Source organism: Haliotis cracherodii, unplaced genomic scaffold (assembly GCF_022045235.1).
Source record: "Haliotis cracherodii isolate W230 unplaced genomic scaffold, xgHalCrac1.p SCAF_7, whole genome shotgun sequence".
NCBI lineage: Eukaryota > Metazoa > Mollusca > Gastropoda > Lepetellida > Haliotidae > Haliotis > Haliotis cracherodii.
The window spans coordinates 15,132,436-15,155,123 of record NW_027266330.1 but is presented as its reverse complement, the minus strand read 5'-3'; the positions used below and the strand labels follow the sequence as shown (position 1 = coordinate 15,155,123).

Here is a 22,688-nt window from a genome sequence, read left to right as displayed (position 1 = left end):
TGGTTAGAATAATAGCACTGAGGTCTTTTTTCAGAATATTTGCTTTTTAGAATTGTTTGTCCAAAACAATACATATCACGTGTTTATTCAGCTTGTAAATCTCTAGGCCACAGGCCAAGGTTACTCAAAAACATCATTAGACTTGAGTGAGGAAATAGAGTTTTATAACTGACATTGCCTTTATAACATTGCTAGATATACGATTGGTTTTAAAACAAACAAAGTCCAAGTCCAACCGTAGTCAAATACTGTATTCCAGTAGTTTGCTCATCAAGGAATACATTTATGTAGGGAGGCCCTTTCCCGGGTTGATTGTACATAACTGTTTATTTGGTTAAACAACTGTTTATTTGGTTACATACTAGTTTAAAGAACTGAAACAAAGACACAGCCCGCCCACACTATATCTTCAAAAACCATGGCCTGAGAACCAATTCTTTCATTTGTTTAAAGCCTAAGAGAATCAATTTTGTTTATCATGTCAAGAAAATACTATCCCTATCCAAAGTTGAACAGAATATGCTGAGAATAAGTGATGGCAGATTTTTTATCAGAGTTTTTGGCTAAAAAAATAAAAGAATTGGTTCTTAGACAATGACTTTGGGCAATATAGAGTGGGCGGTGATTTATTGATTTTTTGCTTGTTCAAACTAAATTGTTTGATAGGCATTACTTAGAAGTTGACGGATGACTTATATACTGAAACACTGTCTTTACAATAAATAAGGAAATTGTTATCCATAAATTGTATGTACTTTGTTGTTCAAACTAGTAAACCCGGGAAAGGGCAAACAAGTCAACCTGGGAAAGGGCCTCTCTACATGAACAAGCATACAAACTCATATTGCTGCCATGACCATAACACAAGATGTCCAGTAAAGCAGTGCACATGTAAAGGGAAATAACTATGTGCTATATTGGATCACATTCTTTTTAAGTACATGTAGTAAGTTTTTTTTAATTGTTTTGAAGATGGAAATAAAAATGAAGCATGTGGTGAACTTTATGATGATGTGGGGGTGCCTGAGAAGCAAGACTATTGGGTTTTTTTAGCCTTGTGTTTAAGCAGAGAATTCATTGTGGCCATTAATGTATGTGTTCATCATCTTCCCGAAGCAAGGGAGTTAACTGACTTTAAAAGTCCAGTTTCCACCCTTGCCGAACTAGGCTGTAATTCCTGGGCTCGATCATAGTGCCACTAGTGGTTATTACGAGTTATGTCCCTTCTGAGCCCCTCCTATGGACCAATCAGATTCTCGTATCACTTGCATTTGTATCAAACAAATTGGTGGCGCCCATGCAAGACCATCTGATCGATAATCAAGTTCTATAGTGTAATAAAACGGGTCTTACATCGCGAAGTGTATCAAATTGTGTGAGCACCTTGATTAAAAGCATGAAAAGATTTGGAAAATATCTCTTGACGAGTTGGTAGTGTACAGTTAGCAGTGTACATGCTTTGCAAATCATGCAAACGACCGAAATCTAAACGACCGTTTACAGACCAGGTTTCAATTTGGCGGTGCGATTTTGATTGGACTATGCATAGACTCGTTAGTCCAGCCAAAATGTAACTCCATAATACCAGCCTAGTTCGGCAAGGGTGGAAACTGGACTTTTATAGTCAGTTAACTCTCTTGCCTCGGGAAGATGGTTTACATCGTGTACAGATCAGTAATCAAGTACTAAATGGTAATCTCAACAAATACTTGAAGTCCAGCGTCCATATGCACAAAGCGATCCTAGCGCTAAGACTATTGTAAGCCTATGTTAATGTATGGGAGTTATGATCATCTTAGCGCTTAGATCGCTTTGTGCAAGTGAGCCTTGAGGACCTTGTTCAATGAAATGAGCTTAGCGCTAAGGCGAACGTAACTCTCATACTTTAACATAGATTTACAACAGCCGTAGTGCTTAGATCACTTTGTGGAACGAGGCCCTGATTGTAGTTTTGTGATGTTGCTGACTAGATGATAATGCTGTTGTTTTGTTGTTGCAGTCCGTTACAAATGAAGATGTGACTCAAGAAGAACTTGGAGGGGCTAAAACACACACATCAGTCTCTGGTAGGTCCATATCACAGATACTGCTTTTACTAGCCCATCTCCGGTAGGTCCATATTACAGATACTGCTTAGACTTGCCTTTCTCAGGTAGGTCATATTACAGATACTGCTTAGACTTGCCTTTCTCAGGTAGGTCATATTACAGATACTGCTTAGACTTGCCTGTCTAAGGTGGGTCATATTACAGATACTGCTTTTATTAGCCCATCTCGGGTAGGTCGATATCACAGATACTGCATAGACCAGCCCATCTTGGGTAGGTTGATATCACAGATACTGCATAAACTAGCCCATCTCGGGTAGGTTGATATCACAGATACTGCATAGACCAGCCCATCTCGGTTAAGTTGATATCACAGATACTGCATTAACTAGCCCATCTCGGGTAGGTTGATATCACAGATACTGCATAGACCAGCCCATCTTGGGTAGGTTGATGTCACAGATACTGCATAGACCAGCCCATCTCGGGTAGGTTGATATCACAGATACTGCATTAACTAGCCCATCTCGGGTAGGTTGATATCACAGATACTGCATAGACCAGCCCATCTCGGGTAGGTTGATATCACAGATACTGCATAGACCAGCCCATCTCGGGTAGGTTGATATCACAGATACTGCATAGACCAGCCCATCTCGTGTAGGTTGATATCACAGATACTGCATAGACCAGCCCATCTCGGGTACGTCGATATCATAGATACTGCTTGGACTGGACCATCATAGTAAGGTCAGTATGACACCTGCTGCTTTGACTAGTCCATCTCAGGTTGATTGATATAACAGATCCTTCACAGACTGTTCTACAGTAGTGTTAAGCCCAACTCACTCACTCAGCCTCTTTCTAGTCCTAACATCACATGGGTACAGTGTGAAGCCCAGATCTGGTGTTCCTGCTGGAATATTGCTGGAATATTGCTTAAAGCACCATAAACATACCTCCCTCACTCAGCCTATTGCCAGTCCTGATGGCCTTTCATTGCTCCAGGGGGTGGTGATCGGGTAGCCTAGTGGTTAAAGCGTTCGCTCGTCACGCCGAAGACCCGGGTTCGATTTCCGACATGGGTACAATGTGTGAAGCCCATTTCTGGTGTCCCCCACAGGGATATTGCTGGAATATTGCTGGAATATTGCTAAAAGCAGCATAAAACCATACTCACTCACTCACTCATGGCTCCAGGTGTCGCCCACAAAGCATTTGAGAACGATGTTGATGCCCTCCTACAGCTGCGGGACTTCTACAACTACCTCCCACTCAGCAACAAGGACGACGCCCCTGTCAGACAGTGTGATGACCCATGGTCAGTGGTTTTATGTAGGTGGTCACTCTAGGCTGCCGGAACTGTGTATCATAGTATTATCATGATAAGAAAATCTGATAAATGTCTCACTGTCCTCAGACAAAGAGAGAAACAAACTGGATTTTTTTAAAAAATACCATTGTTTTCAAAATGATGTAATGCCATCAGTAAAAACCAATGTCAAGTTTGAAGATTTATGTGGATATATTTTTAAACAGAAACTGAATGCAGTCTAGGATCACAGGGATGTTTTCCTATATGCAGTTTTATCTCACCTTGTCATAGCCTCTACAGATGCTATTAGTTATGGCGTCTTTAGTTGCCGTATACGGTGTCATATTTGGTTAGCAGTTAGCAGTTAGCCTCGCCCAATATTTTCTTGCTAACCTAATATGACACCTTTTTTCCCCTCAACTAAAGACACCATAGCAAATTTTATTATGCTGAAAAGTTTACGCTATGCACTAGGTATCCATATCGTACTACTCGTGTAAGCTATGTATGCCGTTAAGGGTCAAAGGGAGATTACACTTCAAACTTCCGAGGCCAAACCTTGTCAATTTCTACTATAATCTTTATCAATAAAGTCACAAACGTGATTTAAACAAGATTAATTTCCCTGCACATCACAGTGAATGATATAAAAACACAAAATAGTGTCAAAAAACAAATTTCAGCACCAGAAATATGAAATATGTGAAGTGGGGGTTGGAAAATTCAAGGTCAGTAACAACCATCTTGGATTTTTACTGTCGGCATACAGGCTCATGTGGGGTCAGTAGTTCTGCTCTCTGATTGGTTAGACCAATCTCACTTTGAGGCACAATAAATACGCATATTGTAACTGTCCAATGTCAACCCCCCCCCCCCCCTCTCTCTCCACACATATATATATATACACCATGTAATAAGCACCCAGGGTGCCTTCAAAATTAGAAATAGGGGGCTCTTATTAGAATATATCTTTTCTGAGAAAATGTTTTGTTTGTTTTTTTTATGCTGACAGCCTGAAATGATACAAAAGAAGAATCTGTGCATATTAAGCACAATAGATATATTTTCCACAATTTACTTGCCCATAATTAAGGCTGCATATAACACACAAGTGCATGTTTTACACGAATAAATAAGTCTTGTGTACATTGATCCATTGGAAGGGGTGCTAAATGGGATTGTTCACCGGCCAATATATTAACAAATATCACTGTGGGCGCTTATTATGTTGAATATGGTGTATATATATATTGTATGCTTGTAATTGTTACAAGTAAAATAACTGTCCACTCTCAACATGGTCACGAATAAAGTAAACGATGTATATTGGAAACAGATGAATTCCAGTCCATGGACACTCGAATGTTTGATATCTGCAGTTTTAGGTAACCTGTACATATTATTGCCACGTGACATCTATATTGTTCATGTTTTGAGTAAGTGAGTTAAAATTTAACGTCGCATCAGCATTATTTCAGCCATATAGCGACAAGACCAAGTGAAGTTCATGTTTTGAAAGTAAAAGACATGTCCATGTGCTGTTTCATGTGTGTTGAGAATTTCTCTCCTTCAGGGACAGGTTGGTGCCTGGTCTCGACACAGTTGTCCCCCTTGAATCCACAGCCGCCTACGACATCAAGGATGTCATACTTGGGGTAAGGTACAGATTGTTGTGTGCGTGAGTTTAAGTTACTTCTGTGCTACTTAGAGCATCAATCATGAAGAGACAAAGTACAGCTGCCTGAAGTTTTAAACCCCCTTGGGTAAGAACAGGTGCCAGTAGGTATGTTGTAATTTTGAGATATCCAGGCGTTCGAGGCGATAGAGATTCGTGTCAACCATGTTGACCTTGAGTTGTGTTCCCTTGGATTCCTTTATTGTTACCAGGAAGTTCTGCCAAGGTTTGGGTTATATCATCTGACATTGTTTTGTTTGTCAATAAATATAATACATGTACTACATATACATGTATCTGGTAGAAGGGCTTGTTGCTTTGTGAAATATTTATTTGCGCTTCTCAAAACTGTTATTGTGGCAAAGGCTGACTCCAAGATAATGGTACTTTACTATAGTAAAGTCAAAGCTGGGTTAGAGTCCAAAGTTCGAGATAGTGTTATGTATATTTATCTCGAATTTGAGATAAGCGGTCAAATTTAGATATATTTATGTAGTGAGGTGGTCAGGAAACGGAGAGTGAGTGAGTGAGTTGAGTTGAACGCCGCTTTAAACAATATTCCAGTTATATCACGGCCTGTCAGCTTAATGTGGGAGGAATGCCCAAAGTGATGCAAGTCTCAGACGTTTACCACTTCGGTGAAACCCACGAGCACGAGTATGGTGCTGACAAACCTTGTGACATAATCAAGCCATGATTATAGGTTTCTGGTGCACCCAAGGGGTGCAACTCTGCACAGCAAATTTCACATCTTAGATAACTTGGCCACCTGGTACTAGAGAATAGGTTACATAGGGTGTTGCATAGGGAGATATCGTTAGCTCGAGATAACAGATCTCGATTTAATAGGGTCCGACTAATGTATTTGCTGGCTGCTATAACATTCACAAACTAAAATTTATTGACGTCTCAACAGTCAGCTTACTGTTGAAAAGATGCAACTAGTAGGAAAGATTGCATTTGGTCATTAACATGTGATCACATTTCATCAGCAAGAATGTTCATATGGTCAACCCTTTCATGTTTACAGGTTGTGGATGAACAGGACTTTTTTGAGATAATGACGAATTATGCGAAGAACATCGTTATTGGGTTCGCCAGGATGAACGGACGCACGGTGGGCCTGGTTGGGAATCAGCCTAAAGTAGCAGCTGGTAACTGATCCTGTCTCCCTAAGATCTATTGCTGGTATCTGATCCCGTCTCACTAAGATCTATTGCTGGTAACTGATCCCGTCTCACTAAGATCTATTGCTTGTAACTGATCGTGTCTCACTAAGATCTATTGCTGGTAACTGATCGTGTCTCACTAAGATTTATTGCTGGTAACTGGTCCTGTCTCACTAAGATTTATTGCTGGTAACTGGTCCTGTCTCCCTAAGATCTATTGCTGGTAACTGATCCCGTCTCACTAAGATCTATTGCTGGTACCTGATCCCGTCTCACTAAGATCTATTGCTGGTAACTGATCCTGTCTCACTAAGATTTATTGCTGGTAACTGATCGTGTCTCCCTAAGATCTATTGCTGGTAACTGATCGTGTCTCCCTAAGATTTATTGCTGGTAACTGATCCTGTCTTACTAAGATCTATTGCTGGTATCTGATCCTGTCTTACTAAGATCTATTGCTGGTAACTGATCGTGTCTCCCTAAGATCTATTGCTGGTAACTGATCGTGTCTCCCTAAGATCTATTGCTGGTAACTGATCCTGTCTCACTAAGATCTATTGCTGGTAACTGATCGTGTCTCCCTAAGATTTATTGCTGGTAACTGATCCTGTCTCACTAAGATTTATTGCTGGTAACTGATCGTGTCTCCCTAAGGTCTAGTGCTGGTAACTGATCCTGCCTCCCTAAGATCTAGTGCTGGTAACTGATCCTGCCTCCTTAAGATCTATTGCTTGTAACTGATCCTGTCTTACTAAGATCTATTGCTGGTATCTGATCCTGTCTTACTAAGATCTATTGCTTGTAACTGATCCTGTCTTACTAAGATCTATTGCTGGTATCTGATCCTGCCTCCCTAAGATCTATTGCTGGTAACTGATCGTGTCTCACTAAGATCTATTGCTTGTAACTGATCCTGTCTTACTAAGATCTATTGCTGGTATCTGATCCTGTCTCACTAAGATCTATTGCTGGTATCTGATCCTGCCTCCCTAAGATCTATTGCTGGTAACTGATCGTGTCTCACTAAGATCTATTGCTTGTAACTGATCCTGTCTTACTAAGATCTATTGCTGGTATCTGATCCTGTCTCACTAAGATCTATTGCTGGTAACTGATCCTGCCTCCCTAAGATCTAGTACTGGTAACTGATCCCGTCTCACTAAGATCTATTGCTGGTAACTGATCCCGTCTCACTAAGATCATTACTGTTGTCTGACTGCTTCACTCACTTGTACCGAGAATTTAGAAACCTCAACACTGATTGGCTGATTAGAAAGTTTACCTCCTCCGGAGGTGTCCTCAGATCTTCATGTAGAAATTGTTGTAGGTGATGCTGTCATTGTTGGCTCTGATAAGGTGGCATGGTACCTGACCAGAGTATGAGCCTGGACCAGACAATCCAGTGATTGATATAATGAGCATCAGTACATGCAACTGGGATACGATGACTTGCATCAACCTAGTCAACTAGCCTGACAAACGGGATCAGGTTGGCAGGCTCGCTGACTTGGTTGATACATGTTATCGTATCCAAATTGCATGGATCGATGCTGATGCTGTCAATCACTGGATTGTGTCGTCCAGACTGTTATTTACACACCACTGTCATATAGCTGGAATATTCCTGAGTGCGGCGTTAAACAACAAACAAACAAACATCATTTGACCAGGTTGTGCCAAACAGCTAATCATACCATCTGATACCATATCTCAGAAACTCCTCTTCAGTAAAACTTGTATTGTCTCTAATCATATCCAGAACTGACTATTGTAACAGTCTCCTTGTGAGTGTAACTATGGTGCTGATCAACAGACTTCAGGCATCATGAATACAGCTGCTCAGGTTATATTCAAATCTTCAGTTTAATCATCATTCGTGACCAACACGTGTTATTCCGAGACAAGCCAAATAGCGACTCGTGCCCCTCTCATGGCCATTTTTGCGACCGGGTCCCGTCTCAGCGCAAACGGGCATACCTAAGACATTTGTCAACTCATTGCGTAATGGTTCACATATTATTTCCCCATGTATTATATATATTTCAGATGCAATTTAAAACACATTGGGACGTGCAGTATGATTGAACACATTTAACTGTTTCTTAGGTATATGTTTAGATGTAAGACATATGTAGAATCAAAAATTATTTCTGAGGGATTCTTTGACGAAGAACTTAAAATCATTCTGATTGGTTTGTCGTATTTTCGCACATAATATTCATCGATAGGGGGACGAGTATCCTTGCAGGTTACGGAATATTGCTAAAAGCGGCGTAAAACCAAACCAACGTCTACTTTTGGCAAAAGATCATTCTTTTACGCTGTAGCGTCTCTGTGGAACAATCTGACGGAAAATCGGAAATCTGGTCCCTCTATATCCACTTTCAAATCTCAGCTTAAGACATTTCTGTTTCAACAGTTGCTAAATCGCACAGAGCATATTATTATTATGATATATTATTATATTAAAAAATCTGATTTTCACAAGATGGGTAAATGACTGAGATGTCTGTCCAGTGACAGGTCAAATTCGTATATCAATAATACTCAAATACCCATTGCTTGTGTAGCGGCCATAAAATTTCCGAGTCCCGTGATGGGATTCGAACCACGGACCTTCTGATCAGAGGTCAGACGCCTTGTCCACATGACCAAAGAGGTTAACCCCGTCAGCAAGCTGACAAGGTAAGGATGTCATCTGTAGGATGACTCCACGCCCTGCTACACTTGCAATAAACATCATCATTGAGTTTTGATCAAGTGGCTACAATATGGGTGAGGGTCTGCAGTCCGGTAACTGCAAGCTGATACATTTATCAGTGTGTGCATCATCAACAAGGTCAGTAGCGTTTTAGAAACAGCATCTGTACCTTTTTATTTTTACTTTTCTAGTGGACCTGTGAAGATCCGGGGTAGAATAGGTCTTCACCCACCCATGCTTGCTGTAAATGGCGACTATGCTTGTCATAAGAGGCGACTAACGGTATTTGTTGGTCAGACTTGCTGACTTGGTTGATGCGTGTCATATCCCAATTGCGTGGATTGATGCTCATGATATCAATCACTGGATTATCTGATCAAGACTTGATTATTTACAGACCGCCGTCATATAGGTGGAATATTGGAGTGCAGCATCAAACAAACAAACAAAGCTGTAGATCATGCCCTGATTCAAATCTTTCTGTTCCCGCCAGGTTGTCTGGACATCAATGCATCAGTGAAGGGAGCCAGGTTTGTGAGGTTCTGTGATGCCTTTAATATCCCAATCATCACCTTCGTCGACGTCCCAGGATTCCTGCCAGGTAAGGACGATGATGCTAGGTAGTTTCAAAATAAACAGTTTTCCATCCACATTACAAATTTGTTGGCCTCATCACGATGTACACAATCTGGGCACAAATAGGCCTATCTTTAGTACAGTATTCACTCTTAGTCCTAGCTGGGGGCGGTCGGGTAGCCTAGTGGTTAAAGCGTTCGCTCGTCACGCCGAAGACCCGGGTTCGATTCCCGACATGGGTACAATGTGTGAAGCCCATTTTTGGTGTCCCCCGCCGTGATATTGCTGGAATATTGCTAAAAGCGGCGTAAAACCATACTCACTCACTCACTCACTTAGTCCTAGCTACTACTACTACTACTACTACTACTACAACTACTACTAAGGCCATATATAGTGTGATCCACACCACACAGAGGAATGCTCAAAGCACTACTTTATTATTACCCTGGTCAGTCGATCCGCGTGTGCACTCCATCTTCATTTCTCATATCCCATCTTATCCTATTGGGTACCCATTACTACCACCACCACTACAACTACTACTACCACTTTGTCGCTGTCTTGGTTGATGCATGTCATCGTATTCGAATTGCATGGATTGATGCTCATGATATCAATCACTGGATTGTCTGGTCCAGACCTGATTATTTACAAACTGCAATCATATAGCTGGAAAATTGCTGAGTGCAGCCTCAAACAAACAATCAACAAGATCTCTGCATGACAATCCGAAGACACCTACATAGGAGGTGACAATTTCTCTCCTCAGCCAGACCGCCTCCGTGGTCTAGAGGTAGAGCGTCTGCCCTGTCTGGCGCTCGGCATTAAGGGGCTAAAACAAGGACTGGTCGGCTCGGAGTCAGTAAACTGTGTCTGAGTGGGATATTCATGTTCCACTGCGGCATGGTATCTCAGTGAGCTAGCACTATAAATCGGCATCAGTCCGGACTAGTACAAGCAGCCACACAAACACACTCACGTACATACACGTCGCTATATAAGTGCAATAATCTTGGACATTAAACTCCATTTCATCTCATCTCATCTCATCTCTCCTCAGCCATTGAGCAGGGTGGTTTGAAAGGTCTCGCCAAGGGCGAAGCATTCAGATGATCATATGCAATTTGTGTATCTGGAAAATGAACGAAAAGGACAAGTTCCAAATTCAGATAAATAAGGCCACACCATTACATTGTTGGGGATAGTTTATACATATTTTCATTCTGAGCGTCAGAATCAAGGTGGCTAAGAAAATAAGCCGTCACAGTTGAGACATCCTTTTGTTTCAAGAACCCACTCACCCTTCACAAGGTGAGGTGAGGTGAAATGGTGTGACATAGACTCCAAGATAATTGCACTTACATAGTGATGTGCATGCACATGTGTGTGTGGGGGTGATTGTACCAGTTCGACTGATGCCGATTTTATAGTGCTAGCCCACTGAAATACCATGCCGCAGTTCAACATGAATACCCCACTCAGTCACCGTATTCTGACTCCGAGCCAACCAGTCCTTGTTTTAGCCCCTTAATGCCAAGTACCAGGCAGGATAACAACAAGTACCATCCTTTAATATCTTTGTGTATGACGTGGCCGGGGATTGAACCCCGGACCTTCCCCTCTCTGGGCGGACGCTCTACCACTAGACCCTGGAGTTGGTCCACCCTTCCCTAAGACTGCTTAGTGAAAGTTGGCACAGGGTTTACCCCACATGACCTCATGTGGAGGTATCCTCGGTTCCACCCGTGAAGATTCCGGGGTAGAATAGGTCTTTAGCAACCAATGCTTGCCGTAAAAGGCGACTATGCTAGTCGTAAAAGGCGACTAACGTGATCGGGTGGTCAGGCTTGCTGACTTGGTTCATGCACGGTCATGATATTAATCACTGGATTGTCTGGTCCAGACTCGATTATTTACAGACCGCCGTCATATTGCTGGAATATTGCTGAGTGCGGTGTTACACAACAAACCAACCAACCAACCAATCTTCATGCAGAATGGCATCATGATATAGTAATGTTATTGATCGCTCAGAAATATCTTTATATCCATGACTTCATGACATATAACTTGAAGAAAATATGTCTCAGAAGTCATAAGCTGTATACTTAAATGTTTGTGATGGAGTTTCATCATCTGTTGTCAGTTTTCATTTTTTGCTTCTACAGGTACGAGTCAGGAGTATGGAGGAATTATCCGCCATGGAGCTAAGCTGTTGTATGCATACGCAGAAGCTACAGTGCCCAAGATCACAGTTATTACCAGAAAGGTGGGGACACTGTATTGACTCAGATAGCATTTCCGGGCATCAAATACTCATATGGTAACATATGGGGTCATGGTCATCTAGGACAGCGCAATTCGCTGTGCAGAGTTGTGTCCCTGGGCATCCCAGAAATCAATGACCATGGCTTCAAATCCTGGTTCACCTATGAACACATAAGCTGACACGCCTTGATTTAAATAAACTCAAGGTGAGGTGAGGTGAAATGGGGTTGAACATCGCGTCCAAGATTATTACACTTACATAGCGACATGCATGCATGTGTTTGTGTGTGGCTGCTTGTACTAGTCCGGACTGATGCCAATTCATAGTGCTAGCTCCACAACAAGTACCATCCATGCTGCAGTATAACATGAATACCCCACTCAGACACAGTATACTAACTCGGAGCCGACCAGTCTTTGTCAAGACAAGACAAGACAAGAGCCCCTTAATGCTGAGCTCCAGGTAGGGTAACAACAAGTACCATCTTTTAAAGTCTTTTGGTATGACGCGGCTGGGTCACACCCCGGACCTTGTGCTCTTGATGCAGACTCTCGAGAATGAAGGAGTCCTAACTCTAGTGCTGTTGTTGTAGGCATATGGCGGTGCCTATGATGTAATGAGCTCCAAACATCTCCGTGGCGACACCAACTACTGCTGGCCCACTGCTGAGGTTGCTGTCATGGGAGCGAAGGTGAAATACTGTTTACTGAATTATGAGCTACATGGAATTATCTCTTTGAAGGGTATTTTTTGAAAGATTGTTTCCCATAACTTAAACTTTTCTCACTGTATTGATTTTTGTCACTGTATTTACTGACTGTGCTACCTAACTTAACAAACACGTATCAAAAATACATGATAATGTAGATTGTATCGATACATGCTATAACAAGGCAACAATGCCCCAACTCTCTGTCATCTTGCTGGCGGCGCTGTAATTAACCTGTGTAATCACCAGATGTCTATTGATTCTCAGGCAATAGGTAACCTAAATAATCAATTTGAACTGAAACATATTAAAATTCATCAACATTCTGCAAAAGGTGCCATGCAAAGTCAGTAAGTGGAGATCAGAATGGAATTTGTTTATTCAAACAAGTAGGTGGGGCACTATTGTCAGAACTATTTGGCAGTTAACAGTGATATTTCCCTAGTAGTGATGTCTGTATTCCCCACCAGGGTGCCGTGTCCATCATCTTCCGAGGCAGCAACACCCAGGCAGACCAGGAGAAGGAATACATTGAGAAGTTTGCCAACCCCTTCCCTGCCGCTGATCGAGGTAACTAAAATTCTCCCCAGATGTGACACAAAGATTCCCAGTCTTCAGACACTGGCTGTCTTTATATGTCACCTGTGAAGATCCAGGTAACTAAAACTCTCCCCAGATGTGACTCAGAGATCCCCAGTCTTCAGACACTGGCAGTCTCTATATGTCACCTGTGAAGATCCAGGTAACTAAAACTCTCCCCAGATGTGACACAGAGATCCCCAGTCTTCAGACACTGGCTGTCTTTATATGTCACCTGTGAAGATCCAGGTAACTAAAACTCTCCCCAGATGTGACACAAAGATCCCCAGTCTTCAGACACTGGCAGTCTCTATATGTCACTTGTGAAGATCCAGGTAACTAAAACTCTCCCCAGATGTGACACAGAGATCCCCAGTCTTCAGACACTGGCAGTCTCTATATGTCACTTGTGAAGATCCAGGTAACTAAAACTCTCCCCAGATGTGACACAGAGATCCCCAGTCTTCAGACACTGGCTGTCTTTATATGTCACCTGTGAAGATCCAGGTAACTTAAACTCTCCCCAGATGTGACACAGAGATCCCCAGTCTTCAGACACTGGCAGTCTCTATATGTCACCTGTGAAGATCCAGGTAACTAAAACTCTCCCCAGATGTGACACAGAGATCCCCAGTCTTCAGACACTGGCTGTCTTTATATGTCACCTGTGAAGATCCAGGTAACTAAAACTCTCCCCAGATGTGACACAGAGATCCCCAGTCTTCAGACACTGGCAGTCTTTATATATCACCTGTGAAGATCCAGGTAACTAAAACTCTCCCCAGATGTGACACAAAGATCCCCAGTCTTCAGACACTGGCAGTCTTTATATGTCACCTGTGAAGATCCAGGTAACTAAAACTCTCCCCAGATGTGACACAGAGATCCCCAGTCTTCAGACACTGGCTGTCTTTATATGTCACCTGTGAAGATCCAGGTAACTTAAACTCTCCCCAGATGTGACACAGAGATCCCCAGTCTTCAGACACTGGCAAACAGTCTTTAGATGTCACCTGTGAAGATCCAGGTAACTAAAACTCTCCCCAGATGTGACACAGAGATCCCCAGTCTTCAGACACTGGCAAACAGTCTTTAGATGTCACCTGTGAAGATCCAGGTAACTAAAACTCTCCCCAGATGTGACACAGAGATCCCCAGTCTTCAGATGTCTGTGAACATCAATATCACTACAGTCAGCTCGCTAGGAGTATTTTCGTCATTGTAACATGCCATTTTATTGGATAGAAATTAGTTTCTTCTGATGCTTTTACCGTAATCTAATATAAGGATTGGAATTGGTCAAAATCAAGCACGTGACCTAAGGCAGCCAAGTAAAATTACAGTAATGCATGCCATCCTTGTGTATGCTATTTTTCAGATTTAGACGACCGTCTTTGGTTAAATCCTGTCAATTTTATCTTATCCAGACTCATACTTATCTCTCTCATTTCCGAATAGGTAGTGGAAACAGACGAAACAGCTCACCTAAACGCACTCCACACATGACTTTGTCTACCTACCATAGAGCTCACACTGGAGTGTCAGTGTATGGAGCATTGGACCTCGCCCCACCCCGGCAGAATGGGTTATTTCTGCACAGGATGCATTACATGTCAGATTTCGCCGCCTGTAAACAAACCCAATTATGCTGAAATTAGGTCACACTGCTCTAATATGAGCCGTGCAGTGCACTTTACAGATCGGGTTGCATGATAACTTAGGCGAAATACTGTAACCAGACCATGTCGCTAGACATGAATAGGATCAGATCACTGATTTTAGTAGACGGCTGAGGAGACACGCCCGAGTATTTTCACAATGATACACCACCATTCATTATCACTGCTGGTAAGACCCGTGAAGATCCGGGGTAGAATAGTCTTCAGCAACCCATGCTTGCCGTAAAAGGCGACTATGCTTGTCGTAAAAGGTGACTAACGGGATCGGGTGGTCAGGCTCGCTGACTTGGTTGACGCATGTCATTGATCCCAATTGCGTGGATCGATGCTCATGATATTAATCACTGGATAGTCTGGTCCAGACTCGATTATTTACAGACCGCTGTCATATAGCTGGAATATTGCTGAGTGCGGTGTTAAACAACAAAACAACCAATCATTTGGAAGAGAGCTGTCATTCTGAAGGCTTGCAGAGCAGTCGGTTTGGATCCCCCATCAGCCTCCAACCCTCATGAAGTGAGAGCTATGTCTCAATACTAGCACTTCTTGGCAACTGCTCGATACCATCAACCATGGAAGGCTGCTCCTGGGAATCTGATACAGTCTTCGCCAATCATTACCTCAGAGATTTCACTACAGAAGATATAGCAGGCATTCATCACTTCAGACCATGTGTCATTGCGCAGCAACTCATGAAAACCTACCAGAAGATAGGCAAGAAACACTCTCCCACAAATCACCCTGACTCATGGAAGTCATGCTACTGTTCCATAACCAACGACTGAGAGTCCATGCTCCCCTGTTTTAGTGCACGAGTGATAACGATTGTGTTAAGATTATCGATCTTCTCTTAACACATGAATCGTCTAATGCAAGCAAGATCTTACAAATCTTCGCAAACCTTACAAAATCCACAAAATCTAAAATTATTTACTTCCAATATTTCTGCTCACAAAAAAGGAAGGCGGCGCCCCAGAAGAAGGATTAAGAAGAAAACATCACAGAAATCAACCAATGTTCCCATGGGGTTTACAGAACAGATCGGTTTTAGTCACACATACAGGTGGAACCCACCGCCTAGTGTGAGATGCAAACATAAGTATGAGTCAGGATTTATACTTATCATGACTCCTACACATGAGTGCCCTCCGGCCTTCCTCTCTTTCCGCTGATGTGTTTCGGACCATTAAGTAGGAGATTAGAGAGATGAGTTACTGGGCTTGGCCACGTGGTCCCGGCGTGCATGTGCGGAGGGATTGTGCCTTTGGGTGAGCTGTTTTCTCTGTTCTCTTGGAACACACCACAGGAAGTTTCCACTGCCTATTCTGAAATGAGATATAAGCATAAGCGTCAGTCAGGATAAGATAAAATTAACATGATTTAGCAGTTTATGGTCAGTTAACTCCCATGACTCGGAAAGATGCAGGTTCGGTTCAAGTCATGAAAGTTTGTTGCGGAAAAAACTGTGATAACCAGTTAAAAATCAACAATAGATGCATATTAATATGCTGTCTATACAGTTCAAATGTAAAACCTCCAAGCAGTTCACATCACAAGGTTACCATGAGATAGCAAAATACCTACTGTAAAGCTTAATAGAATAAAAGAATTGGTTCTCAGGCATTGACTTTTGAAAATATAGTGCTGGCAGGCATTTGGTGTTTCTTTTTTTCAGGGAGGGGGGTTAGGTATTCAGAGTTCAATTGGGACATGATGACATGCTTCAACCAAGTCAGTGAGCCTGACCACCCATTCCTGTCAGTCGCCTCTTAGTAGGGTTTCTGAAGGCCTATTCTAATCCGGATTGTCATGGGTACATTTTGAATAATGAACAATGGAATTGTGTATATGTAACCAAATAATTGTTGTGTACGATCAATCTGGAGAAAAGAAACTCCCCACATAAACAATCAAACAAACTCCCCCTGCCGCCATGACCATAACACAAGACGTAAAGGAAAGTATCTGTGTGTTATATTGTTTTTAAGTGTCAGGATTTTTTGATTTTTTTGAAAATGGAAATTTAAACGCAACGTGCGGTAGACTTTGTGATGATGCTGGCAGTGCCTGACAACCAAGACTATTATTTTTTTTAGCCTATTATAGGTAAAAGAGGCAGTAGGTTTATGAGTGTAGTTGACTGTTATTCTCTGCATGTTTCAGGCTATGTCGATGACATCATTGAGCCCAGGACTACCAGACAGCGCATCTGCCAGGACTTGGAGGTGTTGTCCAGCAAGAAGATGGAGAACCCCTGGAAGAAACATGCCAACATGCCGTTGTGAGGACGCTGCAGTGGGATTTAGCGTGTTTATAAACAGACATGATCCATGTGCAAATGTTGGTAGTTCAGCCAAAAATCATGAAAGTGCTATGTTGCATATTTATAAATTCAGATCTTATGTGTGTGCTTGTGTGGTTGATTATGTAAAGGTGGTGATATGCGTAGATCTGTATTTGTTTGTGGAAGTAATGTCACGTGGATATACTTTGTTTCTCTCCAATATACGATTTTTCTTGTTAAGGGGGCTCTCCTCGCACATTAAATTGACACACAATGATACCACTGAACTGTAAAGGGGTGGTAGACACATTTCAGTCACTCATTTGTTATTCAGTTGTTTTCTTCATATGTAAAATGTAATATGTACTTTTGACAGGGAACTCACAGTATTCACTATTTACATTATCATAGATGTATAGCCAATGAGGGCACGGAGGGCCAAGTTGTCTGAGATGCCTCAATTGGCCGTACAAAGTTTGTCCCTAAAAATGCCAGGAATCTATTCGTCCTGATTACGTTTCTAGGTCAGCACCATTCTTGTGCCTGTGGGTTTTACCAAAGTGGTAAATGTCTGAGACCTGCATCACTAAGGGTTTCCTTCCACATCAAGGTGACGCAGTATAACTGGAATACTGTTAAAAGCAGCGTTGAACCTAACTTCCTCCCTCCCTCACTTTATGGACTAACTAAAGTGAAAACCAGATGACCAAAATAGATGCTGATTTCTTAAACTCACCATGGATGATCCCACAGAGATCCAGGGTAGTATAGGTCTTCAGCAACCCATGCTTGCTGTAAAAGGAAAGACTGCTTGTCGTAAGAGGCGACTAACAGGATCGGGTGGTCAGGCTCGCTGACTTGATGCGTGTCATCATATCCCAATTTCATGGATCGATGCTCATGGTATCAATCACTGGATTGTCTGGTCTAGACTCGATTATTTACAAACCGCTGTCATATAGCTGGAACATTGCTGAGTGCGGTGTTAAACAACAAAAACAACCAAAATTAACCCTCTCATACTACCCACCACTCACTGGTCCAAGCTCAACCTCAGGTATTTTGTGATATGACTTCAATGTCCAGTGTGACATCCTACTCACTCGCAGGACGAACAGATTTACCTCCACAGGATGGAGGTTTTCAGATCATGCTACGTCTCCACAGCTCTTCCCACGTCTCCACAGCTCTTCTCAGCTCACATGTCAGCTCATTGTGCATCATGTGTTGTCAGCTTACTGTGGCCTACAGGGGGCCCATGTGGCCCAGTCGTCTAAGGCACCGCGATTTGCTGTGCAGAGTTGCTTCCCTTGGGCATGCCAGAAACCTAGGATTGTGGGTTTGAATCCCTGTTCGTCCCGATTATGTTTCTAGGTTCATCAGCACCACATGGAATACTGTTAAAAGCGGCATTAAACCCAACTCACTGACACTGGTGTGGCCTCCAGTTGTGTGTGTCATAACAACCTGCAATGTGTGTTGTATTAGCTGAATGTTAGCTATGTTATGCAGGGGTAGACACTGTGGGTCATGTCCAGCACATTTCGGACAAAGGGGCACGGGTGGCCCAGTCGTCTAAGGTGCAACGATTCGCTGTGCAGAGTTGTGTCCCTTGGGCACGTCAGAAACCTATGATTGTGGGTTTGAATCCCTGTTCACCCCAATTCGTTTCTAGGCTCATCAGCACCATACCCGTGCTCTTGGGTTTCACCGAAGTTGTAAACGTCTGACACCTGCATCCCTTCAGGCTTTCCTCCCACATTAAGCTGACATGCTGCGATGTAACTGGAAAACTGTTAAAAGTGGCGTTAAAACTCACTCATTTCGGACAAGATGTTTTTGTATATAACTAGATTTGAAGGGAAGACAAGTTCTAGATTTTCACTCGTCTGACTAACCCTGCCCCTAAGTATCCCTGGGCAGACAAAGTGTGTTGATTATGAAATATTACAATATATTTTTGGAGACCAAGGTGGGCACTGGGACTTTCAAATGATGCTTTTCACAATTTCTTCAACACTTTTTTTATAAATGCAACGGCCATTTGCAACAAAAATAAACATCATGTGTTTCTTTCTTTCCGGAATTATGTTGATTTTTTACGGGGACTTCCCGTATAGAATCCCATGCTTATTACGCTCATGGGTCTAAAAACGGATATTTGTTTTGGAGGTATCTACCTTTAATAAATTTACTCCCTCCGAAAGTTAGAACGTCCCGATGCACTTTGAGGCAAATCCTTATGTTCAATTAACATTAAGTATGGTTCAAAGTTAAAATTCATGGTTTATATTTTCTCAGTTAAAACAACTTAACATCCTGATTTTAGGGTAGGGTAAGAAAGTGTTAGCTTCCAAAATTGAGCCTTAGGATAACATGTTTTTATTTTTTCGTAATTAGGCCCAGAGCTTAAACACGGAATGTCCCGGTAGAGTGTTGTCTGTGAAAATAATAACTGCCCCAAGAAGATGAATATGGTCACTCCTTTCATGGAAACTTATTTAAGATGCAACCAAGGAATAAAGCCAGTGTGAATCTTTGTTGTTTTTGCTTTGTGACTTAACAATGGTTTTGTTCTGTCAACATTTCTAACATAGTAACATCTCGTCACCATGGCAACTGATTGGTGCTTTTTGATCTACTCCTGCATCAATACCCTGTGAACAAGGCCAAGATCTGGGTTAGAATTGGTCTTCAGCAAGCCATGCCTGTCCTAAGGGGTGATCAACTAACAGGATCAGGTGACTTTGTTGATGCATATCATGGTGTCCAAGTTGTGGCGATGTTCATGATGTCAAATTACCTGATCATCTGGTCAAGACTTGAATATTTACAGACCACCTTATAGCTGGAATATTGCTGAGTGTGCGGCTTTAAACAACAAACAGACGAGACTTTTTATGAAGCATGGCCCTATTCCTGATCCCCCTTGTGCGTAGGGGGTGATTCCAGGTGAGAACTGGTCCCCAGCTATCTGGACTGAAGAAGTCGCTGTTAGAAGTGACTTATTAGGGACGGACTATTTGATATTCTGAGGGGCGGCTAGGATTTTGCATCAGATTACTATTTTTTAACTACAGCTACAAAACCAGATATTTAAAGCCATGAGCATGAAGTTTTTCAAAAGAAAAACACCTCCCTGCCACAGGGAATATCAAATGGTCGGTCCCTATGATCGAATGGTCAAGCTCAGTGATTTGGTCATCACACACCAATGATGTGGACTGTCACTCGCAATATCAATTAATGCATTGTCTGGTCCAGAGTCGATTACATACTGGCTGCTTTCACATTGCTGGAATAGTCAAGTACAGCCTTACACAACAAACACTCACATATTTTAACCCTCGACATGCTGCGGCAGTATCTTTATAAGTATTAGAAAATTAAATTAGAAGAGTTTAGAAGAACCTTTTCTAGGCCTCTACAAGACATTTGAACAGATCAGCTTAATATCCCCTCAAAGAAACAGCCTGCTTAAATTAATTAATTTGATTTTTTCTAATTGTATAATTCATTTCATCATTTGTGTTAACCATTTATGGTTGGGCATATTTTGTATTTCATCTCCAGAGCAAAAAACAAGCTTTTGGTTATTGGGGTATTTTACCGAGGGTCTTATTTTGATTGGGTATCCAAAAGTTTTAGATGGTTTTCATATTTTTTTGCCCACATATTTCTTGACATTTGGGTATTTTACTTGAAACCTGTTTCGTAATAATCCCTGAAAATCGTTTAAAACTATGAGAATAGTAGTATACTCATCTGCACCTGCTTGTAGTGAGTGAGTGAGTTGGGTGTAACGCTGCTTTTAACATTATTCCAGTTATATCACGGCGTGTCAGCTTAATGTGGGAGGAAAGACCGAAGTGATGCAGGTCTCAGACGTTTACCACCTCGGTGAAATCCACGAGCACGGGTATGGTGCTGACAAACCTAGAAACATAATCGGGGCGAACCGGGATTCGAACCCACTATCATAGGTTTCTGGCGTGCCCGAGGGACGCAACTCTGCACAGCGAATCGCGGAGCCTTAGACGACTGGGCCACCCGTGCCCCCACATAGCATTGTAAGGATATTGTTTTAATGGGGCGGTCAGGTAGCCTAGTGGTTAAAGCGTTCGCTCGTCACGTCCAAGACCCGGGTTCGACAGCGAAGAATGAAGATACAACATGTGCATTGACAAGGCACGATGTGTTTTTCAATGTTTCATCCATCAGTATGTTTGTTGCAGAAGCTTTTCCGAATGTAACTGTCGGTAAGTGAATTTCGCATCAGCTGTTACACAATCCTTTTATCTGATAGTTGTAATATAATCAATCCTTTAATATCTATTGTTGTAATGTTCACATTAATCAATTTTCAATGGCGTATTTATAGTTTTTGTTGCATATTTGATACGCCCGGAATTGATTTTTCTATATATATTTCAGTTTATAATATAATGGGTGGGTTTCTCGGCAGGACAAAGCCAACGGATAAAAACGATATCCGTTTGGGTCATATGCGGATAGAGATCAAAGGTCAAGTAGGGACTACTTTCACTGTTTAAAAACAAACATGGCGTAGCCCTTGTCATTTGGCAATTGAGTCAGAATTAACCATTGTGAATCTGGAGAAACTACTGGAATAATTGCTTTCAAATATACTGAAAATCAGTGTTTAACTGTGACGTAGCTAAGGCATTTTACAAGTTTTGGCAACTTTGGAGATATAAATTGCGAAACAATTTAGTGAGGGCACTAGCCAAGCGGGATCACTTTCGATAACTGTTATTGTAGACCTCTGCGGCTTGGAACCTTTTCCACAAATTAAAACAGTTGGATTTGTCCGAAAAATATGTTGCTCTATGGGACAGACCGATGGATTGCCGGGAAAGGCAAGTAAAAACAATTTGTGAAGGCAATTGTTTTTTATGCATATATGTGGTAACGCCACTGTGTAAGAAACAGGTTTCTGTTAGAACTATATAATATTGGCTACTGTCACTGTCCGAGTGACACATCACTTACCCTCTGACGTAATATATACTGAACCGCAAAAGAAACGTCACCCCATGTAACTGCTTGAAAAGTTGTCATTTATATGTCTGGGTATTTTTGTCAGTTTCTAAAATGTAATATTTCCTTGTTCGGAAAAATTAAATTTGATGATAAAAAAACAAAAAATCAGATGACAATAAAACCGATCGCCGAAATGCATCACGGCAACGGCCATGGTAACCCGATGCACGTGAGTTCTGTGCAAATGGAAATGCACATGCATTCCGGCATTTCTTGCCCTATAAATCCTCCCAGATCAGATAACATTCATTCGTTATTGAATTGCTACCACATGCCAAGATTGACAAGAAATCAGCGAGACCAAGCCCTTGGTCGATTGCAAGCTGGACAAGCCGCCCGGCAAGTAGCCAATGCATTTCAAGTCCACGTAAGGACCTTATACAGGCTCCAGCAAGGTACCAGACCACCAACACTACACATGACATCGTTCTCACCAGAATTGCTGAATTCTAAAGATGCACCTGGGTGTAAATTGACTGCGCCAAAAGATAGGAGCAACATTGATATATTGATGACACGAAGCGCGCAGATGTCACTGCATGCAAGAAGCCCATGCAATACAATATACGTTTATGTATACAGCAGCTGTTCAATTTAGGAAACGCCTTTGTTCATGT

The 22,688-nt window shown here is 42.0% G+C and overlaps 1 protein-coding gene across 1 annotated transcript in view; it reads left to right on the top strand.

The window, feature by feature from the left end:
- Positions 1 to 19,530, top strand: part of LOC139447390 (propionyl-CoA carboxylase beta chain, mitochondrial-like) — a 76,629-nt gene extending 57,099 nt beyond the window's left edge. Inside the window, exons 8-16 of the mRNA XM_071228718.1 lie at positions 2,000 to 2,066; positions 3,249 to 3,369; positions 4,937 to 5,018; positions 6,069 to 6,192; positions 9,402 to 9,509; positions 11,656 to 11,756; positions 12,349 to 12,447; positions 12,936 to 13,035; positions 16,887 to 19,530. Of these exons, the coding sequence (XP_071084819.1) occupies positions 2,000 to 2,066; positions 3,249 to 3,369; positions 4,937 to 5,018; positions 6,069 to 6,192; positions 9,402 to 9,509; positions 11,656 to 11,756; positions 12,349 to 12,447; positions 12,936 to 13,035; positions 16,887 to 17,008 (924 nt within the window). The 3' untranslated portion in view covers positions 17,009 to 19,530. The remainder of the gene's footprint in view (positions 1 to 1,999; positions 2,067 to 3,248; positions 3,370 to 4,936; positions 5,019 to 6,068; positions 6,193 to 9,401; positions 9,510 to 11,655; positions 11,757 to 12,348; positions 12,448 to 12,935; positions 13,036 to 16,886) is intronic.
- Positions 19,531 to 22,688: the final 3,158 nt, after the last annotated feature.